General features: G+C 29.8%; 1 protein-coding gene across 1 annotated transcript in view; it reads right to left on the reverse strand.

Annotated features, from left to right (window-relative positions):
- The window catches only part of LOC136989227 (PHD finger protein 21A-like), a 69,318-nt gene extending 47,820 nt beyond the window's left edge, over positions 1–21,498 (reverse strand). Inside the window, exons 1-3 of the mRNA XM_067287322.1 lie at positions 20,737–21,498; positions 20,409–20,441; positions 20,234–20,299 (exon numbers count right to left, since the gene is read on the reverse strand). Of these exons, the coding sequence (XP_067143423.1) occupies positions 20,234–20,299; positions 20,409–20,441; positions 20,737–20,790 (153 nt within the window). The 5' untranslated portion in view covers positions 20,791–21,498. The remainder of the gene's footprint in view (positions 1–20,233; positions 20,300–20,408; positions 20,442–20,736) is intronic.
- Between the last annotated feature and the right edge of the window lie 1,197 nt (positions 21,499–22,695).

The following is a 22,695-nucleotide window of genomic DNA, read 5'->3' on the forward strand; positions in this document are numbered from 1 at the left end:
TTGATAATCTTTCAATCTTTCTTAGATAAGATCGAACTGCACCCTACTGTAGACCTGTTCAAGCCATACTGCCCACTCTCTAACATTGCTATTATACTCTCATCTTTCGAAAATAAAAACCGGCGCAAAACTTAATGAGTGCCTGCCTGAGTCTCGCAAATACTATAAAAAATTGTTTCTGTCAGAAAAATAAAAGGCTGGAATTACAAGGGAGAGTTTCAAAGTTAGAAGGAATACTATCTTATCAGTATATATCGGGTTGTGCGTCGATGTTGACGTCTCCCGCCCTCTGAAAAATTTTGAATTGTTGCCTGAAGAAAAGGGAAGACCAATTGGTATTCATTATTTTACATCGCTTCTTGTGTTTGTTCTGTGAGGTGTTTGTTGTCCAAACATAAAAATCTTTAGCAAAAATGTTCATTATCTGATTTGTTCGTAGTCCGAACTGTTCATTAACCGATCACCCACTGTAATTCGTATGTGCTTGATTGTCTCTGTCTGTGATTATATTGCAAGACTTTGATATTTAACTACAGTGACTGTACCAAAATACACTAAAATACATTATGCTAAAAATGTTGATTCTGACTGAATGCAGTTTGGTAATAAATATGTATTTAGAAAGTGTATAGTATTCACCACTTGTTTTGATGCAAGTATTTGGAGTATTCACCATCTCTGGAGTCTAAATCAGTGTATTTAGTGAATGTTTCTTGTAAGAAATTTGTCGATATGTTAATTAATTTTGTATCTATAGTGTTACTGATTGTAATTGCTGTGTTTATGTTTTCATTGGTGCAAAGATGTAGGTTACTCTTTGCTTCATTTCTCCACATAGACCTTACTGGCTTGGTTGACCCTACTGGAATCTTGTGCTCCCACCAGCATTGTTCCATGGTTCATTGTAACTACCAAGCTTTCTTGTCATGCAGTGTGCCAGTAACAGTTATTGTTATTTTTATTATACATTAATAGTCTGTCCAATGAAAAATGAACTTTCTAAAATTATTTTTGATGTACTGTTAGTCAGTCTTGATGATTCACCATCTCTGGACATGTGGCTCAACAATTATAATGAACAAGTGTTTATAGCTATAATAGGCTAAGGCCATAAACTCTTTTGCTCTTTTTATCACTATTATATTCTCAAAATTCACATTATTTATGTTTAAAACAATATTCTTAGCTTTACTGTATAATATTTCATTTTGTTTATAAACAACAGCATGGTTTTATAGAAAAATGGAGAAAGCAAAGACTAAATATGATATCATTATATTAAAAATGAAGCAAAATTATAAACTCTACAGTATAATCAGTACAGTACAGTAAAAATCCATTTTATGTTAATAATTAACATTTAAATTATTAATTAAATATTAAATACAAAAGTTACTTCATGTAATTTTCAAGTTACACTACTAAAATAAATTGTTTGACATTTTGGCATCATATTTTAACAGTGACAATTATAAGCCATCAGATCTTTTACCATTATATATATGAATGTTAATCTTTAATCAAACAGGTAGGCGTAATATTATTATTTTCAATGTTTGATGCAGTTTAGTCAGTTTTTATCTCAAATGTTATGTGAAACAAAAACCAGTTTTATAATTGCATCTATAATGAATTACAATTAGAAACAGAAACAAAAAAATCTGAAAATCTCTCTTCTAAACTGCATACTAGTTAAGTAATGTGTTTTCAATGGCAACTTCAGAGGTATCATGTATATGAGGGAGCCCAACCTTTTTCATGTATCAACCCCTTTTAGGAAAAATTATTTTCCATTGGACCCCCTTCAAATAACATATACTATGTAATATATATATATATATATATATTATATTGTATACAGAAAATCCTTGTTAGTTCAAAATTCAAGGAATAAAATAATCATCACTTAGAATTCATTATCCAAGATTTACATATTTCTGTACAACATGCTAAATGCCACATAACCAATATAATTTTTTAAGGAAACAGAATATGGCTACATATACAGAATGCTATTTTTATTAACTAATAATTATTAATAATAATAATATTAATAAACTTCAGACAAACAGCATGTGTCCCATAAAAACCTCACAGGCTGCCAGATAGGTTTTATAAAAAGTAAAGCAGAATTCTCAAAACGCAGCCCAAATCTAGTAGTGTAGAGCACTTATAAATACAGTAGAACTCATCCATTAGAAAGTTCTTTGATAGCAAGATTTGTTACACCAGCAAAATCTTATACATTTTATTGTAAAGCAGTTTGGCTAATAGTAAGTTGCATACTGGCAAGGTTTTCCTACTAGAAAACTATTTTCATGCACCTCCTATGAAAATTAGTTTACCTATTAAAAGGTTTTGATAACGAACATTCTCCTATCTGCCTCTCATTGTCTAATGAAAACGGTTACATGCCCTGCACTTGCTATGTTGTATGAAAAGAACTGCATTTTTTCCCTTGAGCTGAGATGAAAAGAATGGTAAGCAAAGGGCCAAGACATGATTTGGATTTGAAACAAAAATATGAAACTGCATTTGCTTAAAAGTGGATGGAAGCAAAAAAATGCTGATGAAAAGTTTAGTGTGAACGAATCAATGATTTCATACATAAAAAAAAAACAAGATGAAATTGCAAGAGAGTTTCAGCTTGAAAAGAAAGTCAACAGCCACACACAGATAAAATTCAAGCAATGGAGGAAAGCAATGAAAGAGAGGTAATAAATGAAGTGTGATTACTACCCGCAATCAAGCATTGAGACTTTGAAAACATTGAAAAAGTTCCTCAAATCTCATAATGGCTTGATTGCACTTCACTTTTTGTACAAAGTTGAATTTTTAACAAAATTGTTCATTGATTAAAAAAAAATGCAGACATCGATTACAGATTTTTGTAATAAATTTAAATAATTAAGTCATTAATAAATGCAGTATTGCATTCTGAAGAGAGTTTGTTTATTAGCAAGTTTGCCTATTAGCAGGGATTTTTCCCGGACAGAAAAACTTTCTAATAGACAAGTTCTACTGTATCTCAATTTGCTATGTGTAGCTCAATCTTGCAACCCTAAAATCCAGCTGTATTTTATAAGTTAAGAGAAAAAGGTAGTTTATGGGCAAGGTGACATCAGTAAATGTGTTAATGTAAATGCAAAGCCATGTTGACCAGATTAGAGTTGTTCGTGGTCTATTGTTCTCTTATAGTATGGAGGCACAAACATCAATCTAAACATATGAATTAATTAACATACACATATCATGGTTCAGACAGAATTTTCACTTCAAATTTCAAACTAGTCGTATTTCATACTAACCGAATTCCTTAACATGTAAATCTCTATCTTCAGCTGGGATAACTAGTATGGTTACAAACTAATAGGATTTTGAAATACCCGAGCTTGAATGAATGAGAATTTCTTATATAAATATATGCACCATAGACTCTTACATAATTTTTAAAACCATTTTCCTACTTAACTGCACAACACACCAGGATGAATATAAAATGTGACTCTCATCAACCATTAACTAGTGCGAATACGATTAACATTTAAGTGATGAATGTTTTCGTAATCCCTTCTAGGCTTCTTTTTAATTCAAAACAGGCTGGCAGTTAACATTCTCTTACCAGATTTCTACAAAGTGTCAGGTGATTATTTTTCAACTGTCTCAATAACAATGGAGCCATTAAAGTCAATAATTAATAAATGTTAAATTTTTAGCAAACCTTCGGACTGAAGAATTAAATAAGAGAAATATGAAGGATAACTTATTTTCGCAAATTGTTTTTAATTCCTAAAATCAAATAAATTTCAGAATATAAAAGACATTGGGCACAATAAATTTAGATGATACTTGAATTGCTTTTTGGTTCTTATGTTACAATATGAGCACTAATTTTTAGCTATTACGGTGGACTTATCACACAATGTTGACATAGAAAAATTACACAGGAGTCAGAGATACAGATTTATTAGGCATTGGTATGCATTTCAGACAGGTTGTCTGTCCCTCTTCAGCCATATTTATTATATATTGGTTGATATACAGGCGTTATTTTGTAGTGGACACATTGGATGATGACATTATTGGGATTTCTTACAGATGATATATTATGATTACAGTACAAATAGCAACCAGAGGTTATAATTATTGGTTTTGGGAGATAGTCAGCTCATACAAGCAGTGTTCACTATTACAGAAGTGTTGCAATTATAGGGTGGTATCCAGAGATGGTGCTGTATTACCTGTAGCTCTGACTCCTGTGTAATTTTTCCAACTATGTCAACAATGTGTAATAAGTCCACTGTAGTAATCATCGCCTTATATCATAACATAAGGAGCAAAAGCAATTCAAGTATCAGAATCGTTTAATAAAGTTATATATATTTTGGAAACGAACAAATAAACTTTTTAAATATCTGAAATTTTTTCTCTCTCTTTCTCTATCCAAACTAAAATGATATTACTTGGCCAAATAGTTTGACTTTGAAGAAGTATTTGGTTTGAATAGTAAATATGTACAATGGTAATCCCAAAAGTAAGGTTATTTTTTTAGAAATACAAAGAAATGTTTATTTTCAATAATGTTTACATCATTGTAAAGCTTGGACATTTACCTATTTTTCTACGTAATCACCATTTCAGTAGATGTATTTTTGTAGGTGCTGTGTAGTTTTTGTATGCCCATGTCATACCAGCTCGCTGCCATGTCACGAGATCCATCTTGTGTACACTTCTCGATATTGCAATTTTTCTGTTAAAATCCTATGAATGGTGCTTTGGGAAATCCCAGGAACCAAAATGCAGAAATCGTCCAGAGTGATCTGCCGATTTTCACGACTGTCTTGTTGTAAACTGACAGTCTTCCGCTTCTTTCTTCGTCATGAATTTCAGTACGACCAGCCGCAAACTCCCATGGATATCAGAAATGTCCATAAGTGGACATTTCTGATATCCATGCACAACTTGTCACTTGCACATGCAGTGGTAGGCAGTTATATAATTTCACATGGGTATAGTTGGAAATTTTTGTTTTTTATTATATCACTTGCAGAGTATTATATCAATTTGCGATGAATTTCAATCGGTTTAATGCCATTTGCGTTCAAAAACTGAATAACTGTATGAACTTTGCACTTTGTAATAGCACCAAGTGGGAGCTTCAAATGGCTGCCAAACCAAGACTGAGAGTCCCAGTGAGGTGCACACAGGCAACTTTGAGCGTGGAGAAACAACAAACACAACAGTGTTGCAAACAGTCACACAGTTTCCCTGCATCCCTAGCATTTTGGAGACCTTACTTTTGGGACTACCCTTGTACATACAACCCTGACAAAAAAAACCTCAAACAGCATATTATTTTAGTCAGTCTCTAGCTTATCCTTCAATATCATCAAACAGAAACATTTTGTACACTTATAATTATTTTATATTAGTAAACTTTTATTATAACTGAAAATTTTACATTAAAAATTTTCATGTTGATAATACATAAAAAAGTTATGCGCAGCTGAAAAATCATGTGACAAAAAATAAGCTCGAACAGAGCCATTTCTGACCAATAATACTATTTCCACCAATTCAGACTTTAAACTTTGCATCATTACTACAAACAACCTGCTTCCACTTGTGTCTAGCAGTAGTGCTCTTTGGTTAACTTCAATTGGTTTTTTGTGACTTTGTGAAAGTGATTTTGCCTTTGTCTAAGAAAACATAATACATGCCAATTGTTAAGTAAAAATATATTTTTTGTACTTGATAGAAGCTGTAGCCAGGTTTGTGCAGATGGATATGACAAGGTTCTTTTGTAATTTCCTTTCCAGTAACTTTATTCCATTCGTTCACTAATTCACCAAGTGATGCCTCTCAATTCTTTTAAATTATTTCACGAAGGTGCTTGTGATCAGTTTTTGTTATAGTTGTGGGCTTTCCAGTTTATTTTTCTGGATGAATTTTACCAGTTTCCTGATATTTTGAAACAATATCCTATAATATGGGATTAACAATTTTTTAACTCCTTTGCAATATTTCTTAAAGATTTGCCCTGTCTTTGGAGGATGATAATTACTTCATGTACTGTACAGCAACACTTACAGCCTTACCAGGTACCATTTTCATTAAACAAATACATCTCAATAATGTTAATACCAAAAAATATGCAAATATCACGTCAGCTCATTTAATGTATTGTCTGAGGTATTATTTGTCAGAAATGGTGCTGTCCGAACTTTTTTGGTCACACATGCTTTTTCAACTGCTCATAACTTTTTTACATATTATCAACATGAAAATTTTTTATGTAAAATCTTCAGTTATAATAAAAGTTTATTAATATAGAATAATTATCAGTGTACAAAGTGTTCCTGTTTAATATTGAAGGATAAACTAGATTGATTAAAATAACATGCTGTTTGAGGTTTGTATATATGTATGTGTACATGCGTATGCATGCATATACAGGCAGTTCCTGGGTCATGATGTACTCGGCTTATGCCAATCTGATCTTACAACACTATAACAAACCTGGTTCCGATATACAATGACAACCTGAAGTTACGACATGATGTCAGCGTAGTGGGTGCTGGTGGCATAGGTATGAAACACAAGCTGGAACAACTTTTTGTTATTGTTATTCAGCGCAGCATAGGAATACAGCAAAAGTGAGCGAGAAAGACTGTGTCAAGTGCCATTGTAGTATGTTGTTCTCACATTAGCCTTTACTTTTGTTATTTTAGTATATAGTGCTTCATACCTTATTGCCCTTTATTATGGCTCCCAAGCACAAGGTTAATTCTACTGATAGCAGTAGAATTAACCTACTACTTCAATTTCTACTGTTGCTTCTGCACAGAAGAAATTGAAAAGAGCTTGCAACAACTGCAACAGACAGCAGGAATTATAGAAGAAGAAGAAATAAAGATGCAGGAGGTATGTGCAGCAGACTGTTTTAAAGCCATGGAACTCAGAATAAGAGATAAATCTGGGAGGTCAAGATTAGAGAGAGATCAACCTGAACTGCTAAAAATGATCCAGGAAATAGTCTTTGATTGTCTGCAGCACTTTCAAGAAAGACAGAGTGAAACTATTAACATGCAAAGACTCTGCAAGAACTATAGAACTTCGGAGACATGGGTATGAAATTTAAAAAATCGGCAACTTATTTGCGCCTTCTTCTATGTAACTACTTAACTACAAAAGGGAAATGTCATGTCCAAACAGTGTCTGTTAAGCTTGCTAAAGTTCAGATAGACCAGCATAAATTTCTTCTAGATGTAGCTTTCTGTAGAGCCAGCTTATCAAATCTGGAATGTCTCATTTCTTTACTTGGCCTAAAACAAAGTTCTCTTTATAAGCCAGGATGACAAAGATGACTGAGTCATTGCAGACTGATAAACTAATTCAATCTGTTTATGCTGATATCACTATATTACAAGGACGTTTTGGGGATGCAAAGGCCATCACTTACTATGGGCCAAATTACATTGAGATCAGAAGTGACAAACATGATCATTCAACTTCTAAGAGTCATGTTTACTACTTCCAAAAAATCATAAATGCAACTGAATTTGATCAAATTATGACAATAGATGCAGGCATGGTAAAGCCTAATCTTACCATTGATGGCAGACCTGATGAAAATCCAGAGTATATAAAATTCTCTCTGCTGCAATCCATCATTTTTTACAGTATAACTTGGATGGCATTTTCATTGCAACAAATGCATCTGGAAGTGTTTTTAACAGAGTTGAGAAAAGAATGGTCCCTCTTAATCAAGATTTCATAGGAGTCATCATATTGAATGATTTGTTTGGTTTTCATCTAAACAACAAAGGTAAGAGAGTAGATTCAACCTTGGAACTGAAGAACTTTAAAACATACAGATGAAGTTCTTGCTAAATTTGTCAAGCCTGACAGCATTGTTGATCTACACAATGTCAGTAGAGAAAAGTTGGTATGATAAACATGTTCAAGAAAGCCATTACGTCCTGCAAGTTATCAAGTGCTTTGTCACAAATGTTGCCACCCATACTGAAATAATCTAAACAAGTTATTTAAAGACAGACTTCTGCCACCTCCCATCTTGCTTTCGTACAACGAAGGTAAGCTGCTGACAGCATCAAATCATACAAAATTCTAGAAAGTTCCATCTCTCTCCTTCTGACACTGAGCAGCATCCTAACACCTGAAGAACCACTAAAGTACTTCAGAAAATACCCATATAATTTTTTTCTCCCTCAATAACAACAGCAGAAATTCAAGGAAGGTGTTCTGAACAGTATGGGATGTATTATGTTGCATCAGCAAGACAATGAAATCAACAAAACATCTGTGGACTTCAAGTGCAGCAAGTGGATTCAGAAAGAAGAAACTTCTTAAGAAGAGAAAACTGACCTCAAAAACCCTAACAAAATGAAGCACAGTGAAACTCTTTCCGACTTAGATATCAAGACATGATTGATCAAGGGAGTTTCTTGAGTGGTAGCAAACTAATATCTGTATTGCACAAAAAATGTGTTATGAATAAACTTATAAGAAAAATTGATTTCTCTTTTATAACTTTTGGGGTAATAAATGGGAGAGTATGCAGATCTGTTAGAAAGTGTTATCAGTAGGGTAGGGTGGGGTCAAATTTTCCTAAAAATGTATATAATTTATGGACAGTCTCTATTACATGTTTAATAATCATTGATAAATAATAGCCATAATTATTATTTATCATTCTGTTCTATTGATACATTCATAATTAAGAGGGGAAATATCACAAGAAAAAACACTTCTATCAGTTATAAGAATGGCAGGGAGAAAAGTTATAATTTTTTTTTATATTCACAGATTATAAGTTTAAAATAACTTTATTTGCCCAAGTCAACAGCACAAAGAAAAAGCATACACTATAAATATGGATAATTATATACATTTTACAATGAAAGTAAACAGCATTTTCAAGCAATTAAATTTTATGTGACAATTTATTTAATAGTTTAACATTATCGGAATATATATATATTTATGCCAAAAATGTAAATGCATCACAAATTAACTCTGCTTTGTTAACTGTCAAAGACTTTCAATTATCCTTAATGCTTAACCATTCAATAAATAAAACAAAAGTGATGTTACAGCTGGTTAAGGAGTTAAGTTTTATTCAATGACTAAACATTTTTTGAGACTATCATGTCATAAGATCCTACATGTGTTTTCAATCTAATAAAAACATTGCAATGACATTTGAAAGTCAACTGAACATTAAAATGAAAAAACATTAAAATAAATACAAGAAAAAAATAAAACAAAAATAAGATATATCATACAAGAATTGTAGTATATATCTGAAAGTCAACTATCCACAGATTACCCATACTTAAATCAAATATTAAGATAATTAAAAGAATTAACAATATTAAGAGAAATCAAATATTTAATTACACTTATGTTTCTTAGTAAAGTTTACATTATTATTATAAACAATAAAAATATAATAATAAAATTTTAAGTAATATTCAATAAAGAGAAAATGGAAATTATGAATTTAAGTTTACAAGATATTTTGTAAAAATGTATATTGTATGTATGTATATTGTGAAAATCAAATTAAGTATTACATAGAAAAAATAAAAAGACTACTTGTAAAAAGATTAAAAGAGCATCAAGCAGCTATTAGATTACTTGTTATGACATCACCATAGTATTTATTTTGTAGTGAAACAAATTGCAACATTTATATGGATAACATAAAATTTCGTATAAGGAAAAAACATCATTAAGAAAAATTAAAGAACATTTTGCAATAACAAGTAAGAAAAAAATGTAGATAATATTAATTTAAATAATGGCATTAACATTGATGCATGTTGGTATAAAATTGTAAATTATAAATAAACTGCACGCAGATTGAATTGTATAGTTGTCATCATAGCAGCCAAAACAAAGTATTGACAGTTTGGTGAAATATATTATTTGATATATATATATGTTAAGCTCAAAGACCAAAAAAACAACCACAATGCGTTGTGGCTAACTCAAAACAACCACAAAGCAAAATTCATGTTGTGGCTTTCATGATATTTGACCACGACGTGTTGTGGTAATTAATAAAAGCCACAACACATTCTGAAGGTTAGCTGATGCAACTGTGATACGAAGAATGGGTTGTAACTTGTCAATAGGCACATTGCAAACACTTGTCAAGAATGAACACAATACAAACTCCACAAGTGCTGCCATTTCTAGGGTAATTACCCTTTTCTAGAGTAATTTCAGCCTCTCAGAGTAATGTTTCGGGTAGCCTTATATTTAGGGTAAATCTAGGGTAAAACTACCCTGTGTTCTGTGGTCTTATTACTCATCACACCACAAGTTTTGCTGGAAAAAGTTTCAGCCTAAAACCATTCTCTTTGTCCCTATAACTGGAAGGTTTTAGGATAGGACAACAGAAGCTAAAGAAATAATGCAGATTGATGCTAGGTACTACATACATAGGCGTACACTGTACAGTGATACCTCGGTTTTCATCAATAATCCGTTCAAAAACAATTGGCGAAAATAACTCTACAACAGTCTCGATTCTCATAAAAAACACTGATTTGTTAACAAAAGTTCCCGACAAAGTAATTATTTTTAGTACATTAGTTGTAAGAAAACAATGACATCTCAAGCACCACAACAAATTTTCCTAAATGATTAAACGTTGAAAAGTAACAAAGTTACATTTCTGTACGTGATGAATAATTTTGTTACCTACTTATATATGATAATTGAAGATAAATATATCATAATGAAAAAGAAAGTTTTATTTTCTTATCATCACCTCGTTATTAGTTAACATCCAGAACGTGCGGTGGCTTTTAACCATAATAAATCTGTCGCACAGTGGTTTTTAACTTTAGCAACTGATTTTTATTTCATCGTTTATAGTATATCAAGCACATACAAGTAGTTAGACATTTAGCACTTTTTAGCAAAACAAAAGAAACAAATGTGTATTTTTCTCCATACATCTTATTTATTTGAAATTTTTTTAAGTTAAACTTCTAAGAAAACTTATAGAACTAATGTTGTTTGGCATTAAAAATTGTAAATAAAAATGTTGAGGCTAGAATCTATATTTTAAAGTTACAAACCACTGTGTGTCATATGATCCTCTATCGTGGTTGCATCAGCTAATCAGTTGCGTTTTCTTAATCACCACAACGCATCATGGTCAAATATCACGAAAGCCACGACACGAATTTCGCTTTGTGGTCATTTTGAGTTAGCTACAATGCGTTGTGGTCGTTTTTTACGCTCAATGAATGATTTTAGTCTTTGAGCCTAACATCTATATATATGTTATGGACAAAGTGATTAATCGGGCATTATTCATAATGACCAAAAAGGGCATGCAGTGTGATAAATATTGATTCATTTATCAAACTGACCAGTCATTATGAATGTTGCTACCACCTAGTCGGGCAAAGTGATGATAATACGTTGAGGAGTGATCATCAGACATACGCTAGCCAATTGGCACTCGGTGGCGTGTGTGTATCGCGTTTAGTACTGAATTTTAAATTTGATTAAAAAAAACTCCATTTATTTCATTTAGAAATATTTGTTTTTTATGAATTATTTCAAAGTACTACTAACTGATATTCTTCCGGTAAGTTAGAATTAACCTCCATTTTTGACTCTCACTTTCTATCCTTAACAAATACGCTGATTTTGTAAAAATTTAATTGTTTTCACCTTTTTCTGCTATTAACGCGTTTAATCGGTTGTTCATGTCACTTAATGATTCCTCCATGATCGTTACTTTTGTCAAAGAAAAAAGATTAACTACTGGTCACATAAATTTAAAATTCGGTACTAAATGCAATATGCACGCGCAGCTGAGATGCAAGTTCTGATTGGCTAGCATATGTCGGATGATCACTCCTCAACGTATTATCATCACTTTGCCCGACTAGGTGGTAGCAGTATTCATAATGACCGGTCAATTTGATAAATTATTGAAATTTATTACAATGCCCGATTTTGTTGGTCATTATTCATAATGCCCATATTAATCACTTTGTCCATAACACACACATATATATATATACAGTTTTTAAGGAAATAATGGAAATAAAGCTGTATCCATTATCCAAAATTTTATAGAAAATGTTTGATATTTCAATTAGAGTAATTTGGGAAATATGAGTGAAAACAGTCTAAATTATAATCAATTAAGAATAAAATAAAAAATGCTTATATAGTTGAGACCCAAGTTAACTAGATATAATCTATTCATTTTATATGCTTCTGCAAAACACTTAATAATACATTAGTATTACTTAATTTCATGTAACTGTATAAAAGAAAAACTAGCCTGTCTTTGTTTTAACAGACTTTATCTAAAAATAAAATGGAAGGCCACTGTTGGGTGATTAAATATATTTCTGGAGTCAGAAATATAAAAATTCAAACTCCAAATAATTATGTAATTTAAGAGAAATCTATCAAAACTAGTAATGAGCATATACAGTTTCACAAATGCAAAATATAATTCCTTGAAATGAAATTCATGTATCATATAATCAAAATTTATATTCTTAATTCAATTTAATTTTCATTTTATCGGTACATAAATCCATTAACTTTGACTCTATTTCAAGACAAGGAATGTTTAAAATTTTAATAAAAATTATAATGATTAAAAAATTGCTTTATTATTATTATTATTTGCCAGCACGCTTGAGAAAAATTGACACAGTTTTGATAATATTTGTCAAATTTTAATTACTTCTAAAAGGTGTATAAATTTAACCTATATTCAAACAAGAGAAAAATATAAACACAAGACAGTTATCAATGAAAATAATAATGATGTAATTTATAGATAATTCTAATAGAATTTTTCTTACTAACTGTTCAACAATGAAGAAACATTTGATTATTTTATTGTAAGAAACAAAACGTATGAAGATTTTTGTTTCCTGTAACTTAAACTTTTTATAAAAGGTTCAAGTAACTTTCCTATTTTAGAAGACTATTTTAGGAGACAAACCAAGCTGTACATATTTTTTCCCCTACAAAATCTGAAACTATAAAATTTAAGATTATAATTTGAATGAAAAGAAAAATTTTTTGTATATAAAAATACTGTAACTTTATATATATATGTTTTCATGACTAATTCAAAATCAATTTCAGCAGTTAAAAACAAATAAAATTGATTTGCACTTAAAAGTCAAATTTTAAAAGGTTTTTAATTTGCAAAAAGTTTTTTACGCCGACAAATTTAAAAGTTATATTAAATGTATAACACATTTAGTCTGATAAATGACAGTGTAATCAAAATTTTAAACACTTAGAAGAAGCTATTTATTTTGTAAATAATTAAGGTCAAGTTAAATGTCAAAAGGAATCAAAAAATAAATTGCTGAACTCGTATATTGTTAAATAAAACTCAATGATAGAGACAGTCAATCTAAACTTTATTTAGATGGAAACATTCCATTTGAATTCAAGATACTAGCTTTAAATTTTCTTTTAAAACATGTAGAAATGCATTATACATTTAAATTTTTAAAGATTTTGATATAATTTCTTATTATATGATTTAATAAGAAATGCCGTGATATTTTTCTTACAATTTTCAACTTTTCAGCTCCTAATTTCTAAGAAATCTGTGAAAACAAATGTATAGATGCACAAATTTACTTATCCAAAAATTACTTTTGTAAATTTTAGAATTTAATCATTCAAATTAATACATTAAAAAAAAAAATCAAAATAATCCTCAAGAAAAATCCTGTTCTGAATGAACAGGTTTTAAATATGCAAATTAGTCCAAGTAGTAAACAACTTATTTAAATCGTTTCACTTATAGTAACAATAGTTTCTTTTTATTTTTTAATTAATTATATTTAAAGTTATGGATTATATTATTACCAATTTTAGGTTAAAAATTCATTTCATTACATAAATGCACTAAATTCATGCTTTTCAAACATAATGTAATATATTTTGCAATGGTGTTTATATATTTATAACATAGGATCATCATTAAACAATAGATGAATAATTATATAATAAATTACATAAGAAATTTTGCTACACAAGTTAATTATCGTGAAATATCCATTTCTACATTCACCTGTTTAATTTTGTTTATGTAGTAAATATAACCAAAAATAGTTATTAATTATACAACTGGAAATCTCAAATATGATCAAGAGTATATAACTATAATTATATAAAATTAATACAATTCTTTCCTTCAAGATGACAAATGGTTTAATACAGATTATTGTTTCAGATTAAAGAGCAATTTAATAGTATTAGCGAGGTTGAGGCCGAAGTTTTAAATGCAAAACGTGTACGTCGGACGTTCGGCGCCGCTTTCCCGTAAGCCTAGAAGTTTGACAGTGGCGTTCGGAAAGTCAGTGGAATCACGCTCGACATTCCAAACGCCATTGTCAAACTTCTAGGCTTACGGGAAAGCGGCACCGAACGTCCGACGTACACGTTTTTGCATTTAAAACTTCGGCCTCAACCTCACTATTGTCATACAAAAATTTCACTGTAATTTTTTGAATGTATTTTTTTTTTGTACGTCAAATATCAAAAATATCAAGTTAATAAAAAAATCTAAGAACTACCAAAATATCAAATTAGTTTATTGTAAATAATAAACTAAAAAACTTATATTCTACATTTACTCAGAGTTTATTATAATTATTAACATATAAACATTTTTCTTTTACATATTTTGTATTTATCTAAGACAAGGGACACAAAAATTAAAATTTATTACCTTTGAATTGAAATATGATAAATACTTTTATTTCATTTGTAGAAATTAGTGAATGTATTTACTTATTACGACAAACATTAATTCCAGTAACTTTTGTATTTAGAAATAAATGAAAATTGTGTTTTTATTCAACAAAATATTTGTTTCTAATTCCAATTTAGTTAATAACTTCATTATTAACTAAGTTAAATTCAGTTGTTATTAACAAAAACTAGAAATAACAAATTTTAAATATGAATTCTAAACAATTTAAATAACTTTTAAATATCTTTCTTAATAATAATTCTAATCAAACTAAAATTTTAGATCAATACTCCGAGTCTTATACAATTTATAAATTTCAGAAATAAAATTATTTTTTTATATAGTCTTTATGACTTAAATGACTTTAAAATACAAAATAAACTGAAACGGGCATTGAAATATCTAAAACCTTTTTCCCTACAGTGAAAAAGAAATTGATTTACATTACATTATCTGTACACAATTATATTGTCTAAATTAACAATGATATAATAACTAATAGAATTTCATACATCTTTGCAAATACTTTTAGAAAAATGGTGTCATTAATTATGCATAATACAGCCTAACATCTATTTCTGTTTTATTCTAGTATTTAATAAATCAATTTTGCAATTGCATTAGGATTTATTGAAATAACCAATCGAAAATTAGAATACCATATCAATATCTGATTAATCGTTAGATAAAAAGCACAAACAAAATGGCAAAGATTAAACCTGAAATCGCATAAGTAGTTACAATAAATTTGATTGTCTTCACTTAATCCTCAATTCTGTATTCAAATGCAAACGAGTAATACATTAAGATGTTAACTTTTGTATTTCACAAGCCTAATTTTCATATATAGTATATAAAACAGAGTTTAAATAACTAAAAGCACACCAAAAATTCATTATTATAAAAAACTCTTCTAAAAAAAGTAAAAATAATTGATTAAACTTATAATGGGACTATTTATTAATTGTCATCAATGATCATTTTCATAAATACGAATTATTAAGACAGAATTAAAACAATAAAGTAAACAAAAATTACATTAGTACATCTGAACACAAGAAATAAATAGATAATAAAGTGCTAACTGTAAATACGAATAATATATAATTTACACTATATAAATACATTACAAGTTTACATCAGTGTATGAAAATAAATTTGATTAAGTTTAAGAAATCTTTATCTAACATTCATATTTATTAATAAAATTTGTTTAATCAGTTAATTATAATGACAAAACTACTTATCACATTGCATTCTTAAAGATTAAAATAATATTTTAATCTAAATAAATAAATAAGGCATTTAAACATAATAAAATTGTTATTATGGCAGAATTATGCAAATTTGAAGCAAATTATATGAATGTTCTTTTTGTAACTTATATCATTCTTCTTCACTAAAATTATTGAACTGTTTATCATTTTAGAATCTAAAGAAAGTTCACTGACCATTAAATTGTAAAATAAAAGTAAAATAGTTTTCTAAAATAAAAGATAATCGTATTGTAATTGATCAAAAGATAAATAAATGGCTGCTAATCCAAAATATGTTGTTCGAATAGAAATTTAACCACAACTTATCACTTATAGCTATATATCTACAATTAAATTGATTTATTTTGTTTCAAATCTAAAAAAAAATGATAAAGCAAACTGTTAACGAGCATTTCAAAAGTATTCAAATAGTTTTCGTAGTTTTACCGAGTTTAGTCCAAGGTTAATTTAATTTTATGTAACCATTCCTTTGCATAAATATCAGCTATTATGCTTATTTATTTATACTTCGCAAGTTTTTTCTTGCGCGCATAAAATTCGGTGATTAGGTTCACGATAATTAAGTTAAATGAGATAAGTTTGTTAACACCTCATTTGACTAAATTACTTCAAATTATAAACTTTCAATTAAAGAATACAATTCTAAAATTGATCAAAGATAAGATATATTTACAATAATGTAACTGTAAAATATTTATCTTGTTATGAGGGAGTAGAACTTGTTTTATCTTTTATTGACTTTGATTTTTGAAGAAATCAAAATACAATTAATTATTATTATTTTAAAACTCGTATTGCAATACTCTCGTGTAATTTTATATCGAAAACTATGACACCAATTCTATTTCCTAATCGTTTTGACTACGGTAAGATAATTTCTGTTAGATATAAGAAAACTTATTTCTGCAATTTGTAAAATTTGACAATATCATGACAGATAAACATATTTCAGTTTTATAATTCCGGTTATTTTTCGGCTGTCTGCGTGGAATATTTGCAAATCTGTAGTTTGTTATTCGACAAAACGTCTATCAAACGGACTTAAAGAAATTATCACTAATAGCATTATTTAAAATAATGTAATTAAGATGTTTTGATTGAAGATAATTTTAGGCATCATCATCATCAAAATCATTGAAAAAAAATTTAATAAGTTTGAAGTTAAAAACAAGTGTTAATTTTAGTCAATTAGACAATTTCTAATCTATTAAGATATATATTTACGGTATTGATTTAAGCTTGTATTTTATGAACGTTTTACTAGCAATGCATTAAAATACAATAGTTTGCAAGTCTTATCCAAAATACAAGAACAGAATCTAAACTTTAAATGAAATTATATTTCTATAAATTAATTTACATTTTTCCTTAAAAAAAAACGGCTAGAGAGTTTGGAGAAAAATTAGTGTTTCCAATGTTGGACTAACGACCAATAAAGCTGCCTTCGAAGTAAAGCAAATTCATAAGTAATATAAAAAGCTGTATAAAACTTATCAAAACTATAAAATGTTTGTATTTCGTCAAGATTTATAAACAACATTATCTGATGGAAATAAATATGAATATAACTTGATTAGAAAATGATAGTTTCTAAATTTATTAAAGATAAAGACCAACCAGTGCCGAATTATCGGGCTAGCAAATGGCTATAGTATCATTGATGATGAACAAAAACTTACGCAGTATTGCTTTCAATTTAAAAATACTACTCTAAATGTTCTTGATTAATATTAATAAAACTTTATACATAAACATGTTTGAGTACTTATAAAAAATATTAATGCATATAACAGATAGTGAATTTTCTTTTATTATGCAAACCATTTCATTCCACTGTTTCTAAGTTTCATCTCTTCATTTAGAATCAACTAATATTAAAGGTTTGACAACAAACAATTCATAATGATTTAAGAGTTTAAAAAATTAAATGTTTTTTGTATTAGATAAAAGTTTAAAATATAAAATTTATTTGTTTTCAACTTATAATGTAGAGAGCTTGACAAGCTTTCTTTGTTGTAATTGCTATAAAAAGGCTTAAGCTTTTTATAGCGACGTATATTTTAATCAATATGATCTAAAATTTCAACAGCAACTACAAAATTAAAAATTAATAATTTGTACTTATAAACTACAATTAATATGTTAAAATTTTATGTTCTACATAAATAATATCAGAAAGAAATAATAAGACTTTCCCAATAATGGCTTTTCGACAGCAATAACCTCACCAAAACAAAATTTTTTTAAAATAAAGCATAAAATATATCTTTAGAGTTATTCTTTACTTTAAATGCAAAAATATCTTAAATATGTTTTTGGTAGACTTGAGGAAAAAACAAAAGAACTTGAGAAAGAGGGGAAAAAAAAAACATTTTCTTAATTTAGAAATTAAAAGTTCTGGTTACTTTCCATGCTTCCTCAGCTTAATTCTTTTGAATTTGCAATATATTAAGACAGTGCTATACAATTGTACGATTTAATCTTAAAACTTGAGAATAATACTATAATTTATTTAAATATTGAAATATAAGACTGTTTAAAAGTTAACTTTTGATGCTTTCAATAATTCAAACAAAAACTTTTTCTATAAGATTTTGCAAGGAAAAAGTATTAATGAAACGTTTCCCAACATTTATTATTTGTTTCAAAAATCAAAAAGACCAATATTACTGAGAAATAGAGCATATCCCTGTTGAAAATTCCCATAATCTTAAACCAACTGCTTCATTCAATCTATCATCAGTTTCAAGTTATGACTTTGATCGTTATTTGTAAGAAAAACAGGATACATTTCAAGAACGCATCGTCACAATTTGATTCAAATTTACCATATTAAAAATCAAAATCAAGTTTCGATTTTTGGATCATCATCTAAAACAGATTACTGGATCATTATATAAACTCAACTAATTGAATTTTTTAAATGATTATCAGTAAATTAAAATTATGACAATTTATTTGAATATATTTAAAAAGTAACCAATAACAACAAAATGGTAATAATAGAGATGGAATCTGTATCAAAAGCAAATTTCAAAAGATGTTTTTACAAAGTATCTTTAAAAATGCAAACATAATATTGTGTAATTTAAATTAAATTACAACAGAATACATTATGGTATAATACAACAATAATTAGTCACAAACAATAGACATATTACATTTCACATAATTAAACAAGTAAAATAGTTTGAAATGTAATTAATATAAGTATTATTAATATTTCATTCTGTACATAATATAAATATAAACAATTCATATAACTCTTCTTAAAAGAGTCAAGAATATAATTAAACAACATTTTAATAAATAATAATTGATATATGTCATTTAAATATTCAGAATCAATAAAATATATAATTTATAAGAATGCTTATTTCACTTTCCGTATGCAGTTCTCGGCATCGTTTACTAGCTTTTCCGATGGTGTGCAAGTTTAACAAGCGACCATTAAAGTTCTTAAAAAGTATAAACAAACGCCTGTAATAAAAACTATGCTTTTAAAACTAACTTTTTCCATCCGCAGTCAGAGAGAACTTTCGTACGTAACCGCACACGAACCAACTTTCGAACGCTGCCCGACTGCAAAGCACCCGTCCGTCTCCGGTCTCCGAGAAAGATCTCGCACCGGCGACCGTAACGAAAAGCTTACAAAATAACTATGTCTTTCCGCCAAATAAACCACAAAGCGAAAAATTCCAAATCGTTGGAATTAAAAACTTTTAAAAAGTAAATAAACTTTTTAAGACACGTTTCGATTCTCTTTTATAGTTCATAACAAAGTAGAACCGTCTCGTCAACTAAATTTCGAGTAGCGTCGACGGAATTCTCACAACTTCGGCCAAAATTACCCAATTAAAGTATCGAAATGCAACTCGCGAGCAAATTTCGACCCCGATCTCTACGGCAAAGACGGAGAAATGAAATCCAAACATCTCCGGACGCGTTCCGGCTGCAGAATCGTCTCTCGCGCCGACGAAAGCCCGCGTCGGAAACTTTCGAGAAGGATAAACAAACTTTTCCGCCGTGCCGCCGGAGTCAAACGGCGGCAGACGGACGTTCTTTGCGAGACCGCCGAACGAGACGCGGACGCCCACAAACTTTGGGACAGTAATTTTTAATTCAATAAGTGAAAGGATAAAAAGAAAAATTGCCTCACCTGTTTATCACTTAACTTCCTTATTTCAGCTTGCAGATCATGAAGTTGTTTCTGAAGTAGAGAATTCTGCAAAAATTTTTTGTTTGACTTAAATTGTAGAAAGATTCCAAGTGACAACCGGCTTTTGAACAAACTTCAATTTGTGGACAATGAGGATCGATAAAGTGAAGCCTACCTGAGGATCGTTCCTCATCTTGCAGACGACGATCTGGAATGAACAAAGTTGTCAGAAACGTCATAATGACCGCCATTCGAGGTCAATGGAAGCTCTTTGAGCAATTTCAAAGCGAAGTAGAACAGTTGGAAAGTGAGTTGTGTCCCAATAACGATCGCCATAAACTTTATTAACGTCCTTTCGCCCATTTTATAATCGACGAAACCGTTCAAAAATGCTTCCCAGTGACACTCTAAACTTACGAGTATTTTAAAAATAGTAAAAACAAACAAATTATGCAAATCGGCGCGATTTTTTTCGTTTCAACCGGAGTGCACACTTTAACTACCTGATGGTTTTGGATTGCTGTTTTAAGTTGACCTTGCAACGTCTGCAGATCCATCTTCTGTATCCTTAAACGTTCCAGTTTGATGACGAATCGACTTACGAACTTCTCGGCGACTCTAAAATGGTGAACGACGAGTTTCAAAGAGTTGACGAAAGCTACTCTTTGAGTTAAGAACAACACTGACCAACCAAGTCGAAACCGTTCTTAGATGACGATCGCTCGTCCGCCCAAATACGGCTCGGGGACTCTCCCCGGCCCCGAAATTACGCGGATAATCCTTAAAAACTGGCCGGGAAGAAGGTATTTTACGAAATTCGCTTCCGAGTTGTGCAAGTAAAGCGCTTAAAAGCGGCACTACTTGGCGGTGTAAGGTGAGAGGTGTAAATCGGTCGAACCGAACTATTTTCGTCCGCCAAACTTCGTCCAAACTGTTCGTCCCGACCGATGTCGGAATCGAACTAAGATTTTCGCTCAATCCGTCTTAATCGTACTCCATCCACCATTTTTTATCTCTTTTCGTACTCGCGTGTATTTATTACGTTTTATTTTAAGCGTCGGACGTGATTTGGAGGGCGAGTGCGAAACTACCTAAAGTACGACTACCGGACAGGTGGTTGTTGATTCCTTCGTTTCCAATTCGCAAGAAATTCTCCACCGCCACCGAATTTTCAATCCGTTCGCATCCGCTCGCAACTCCGCGTGACGTAATAAATTTGTACACCGGTCCGTAAACAAGGATGGCATCTTACGTCTGATACGGTTATTTTTGTAATACGTTCGGGAATTTTTCGACTAATCGATACTTCTCCGAGACATTTTATCGCATTTGTAATCTGTTGATTGGCCACGCACTCGGAATGGATGCTCGGTCAAATCTGTACGTTTACAATGGAATCGCCCGCAATGTTTACGTTTAACATTTCGATGAAAGCACAGTTAACTGTTACGAATAGTTTAGTTTCTTCACGTCAACTTTTCCATCAGCTAATCGATAATTTAGTAGGATGGTGGAACTCTCTAAGCTATCGATCGTAATGAACAACTACTGCTTCTCTGCTTCCGACTCGACAAAAAAAAGGATTTTTTCTCTCTTTTCTTCTTTCATTTTTTTTAAAACATTTTCATATTCCCGTTTTGTTCGACCGTCCAACAAATTCTTCCGATTTCTGCCATTTGTAAATTCGCAAATCTCTCATTGTTCTCCCGTGCAAAATCTCTGCATTTCTCGACTCTGTAGTGTCGTGTGTGAAAAATTAAAGTTCCAAAAAAATCCAACAACTTGTTTTCTAATTTTTAGTCTAGTTAAATATATTTTTTTCCTGCGTTTTAACACAATAAAAAAATCATTTCGAATTTTTTAAATAAATTTTATAAGTGTACATTCGAAAAATTTTCCGCTCTTACTCCGTAACAATGTTAAAAAATACTCCTTAATGTAATTGTTTACGCGATTAATCTCCATTTAAAAAAACATTCGTATACGTAAATAATTTTGTAAATTTACAATGATTAAAGTTTTTAAAAAATTCAGGAAACGTTTCATAAGATTTTTGTAACTTTTTATAGTAATTTTTTCCTCTTTTGATAATCTTTTTCTTTCAATATACACATGTGAAACGTGTTTAATACTTCTTTATTTTCGAACCTTTTTTTTATCAGTGTAATACCATTGTTCTATTGAAAAAAGTTTTGCCTTTTTTTGTAATTTTTTCTTTATTATTTTACTGCTTCAAAACATATTCGCAAAACTGACACTACATTCATTTACAGATTTTCTACGTGAACACGAATCTAACAATTTATATATATATATATATATAAAACTTTCGGTATTGACTGTGTTTAAAACTTAAAAAAAAATCAATAAAAAATGTTTACGCATTTGAAAAAATATATTTATTAACTTAACTTTGTATGGGAAAGCTTCTGGTATAGATAAAATTGCAATTTTTCAAGAAA

The sequence above is a fragment of the Centruroides vittatus genome, unplaced genomic scaffold (genome assembly GCF_030686945.1).
Source record: "Centruroides vittatus isolate TY-2023 unplaced genomic scaffold, ASM3068694v2 scaffold_450, whole genome shotgun sequence".
In the NCBI taxonomy this organism is placed as follows: domain Eukaryota; kingdom Metazoa; phylum Arthropoda; class Arachnida; order Scorpiones; family Buthidae; genus Centruroides; species Centruroides vittatus.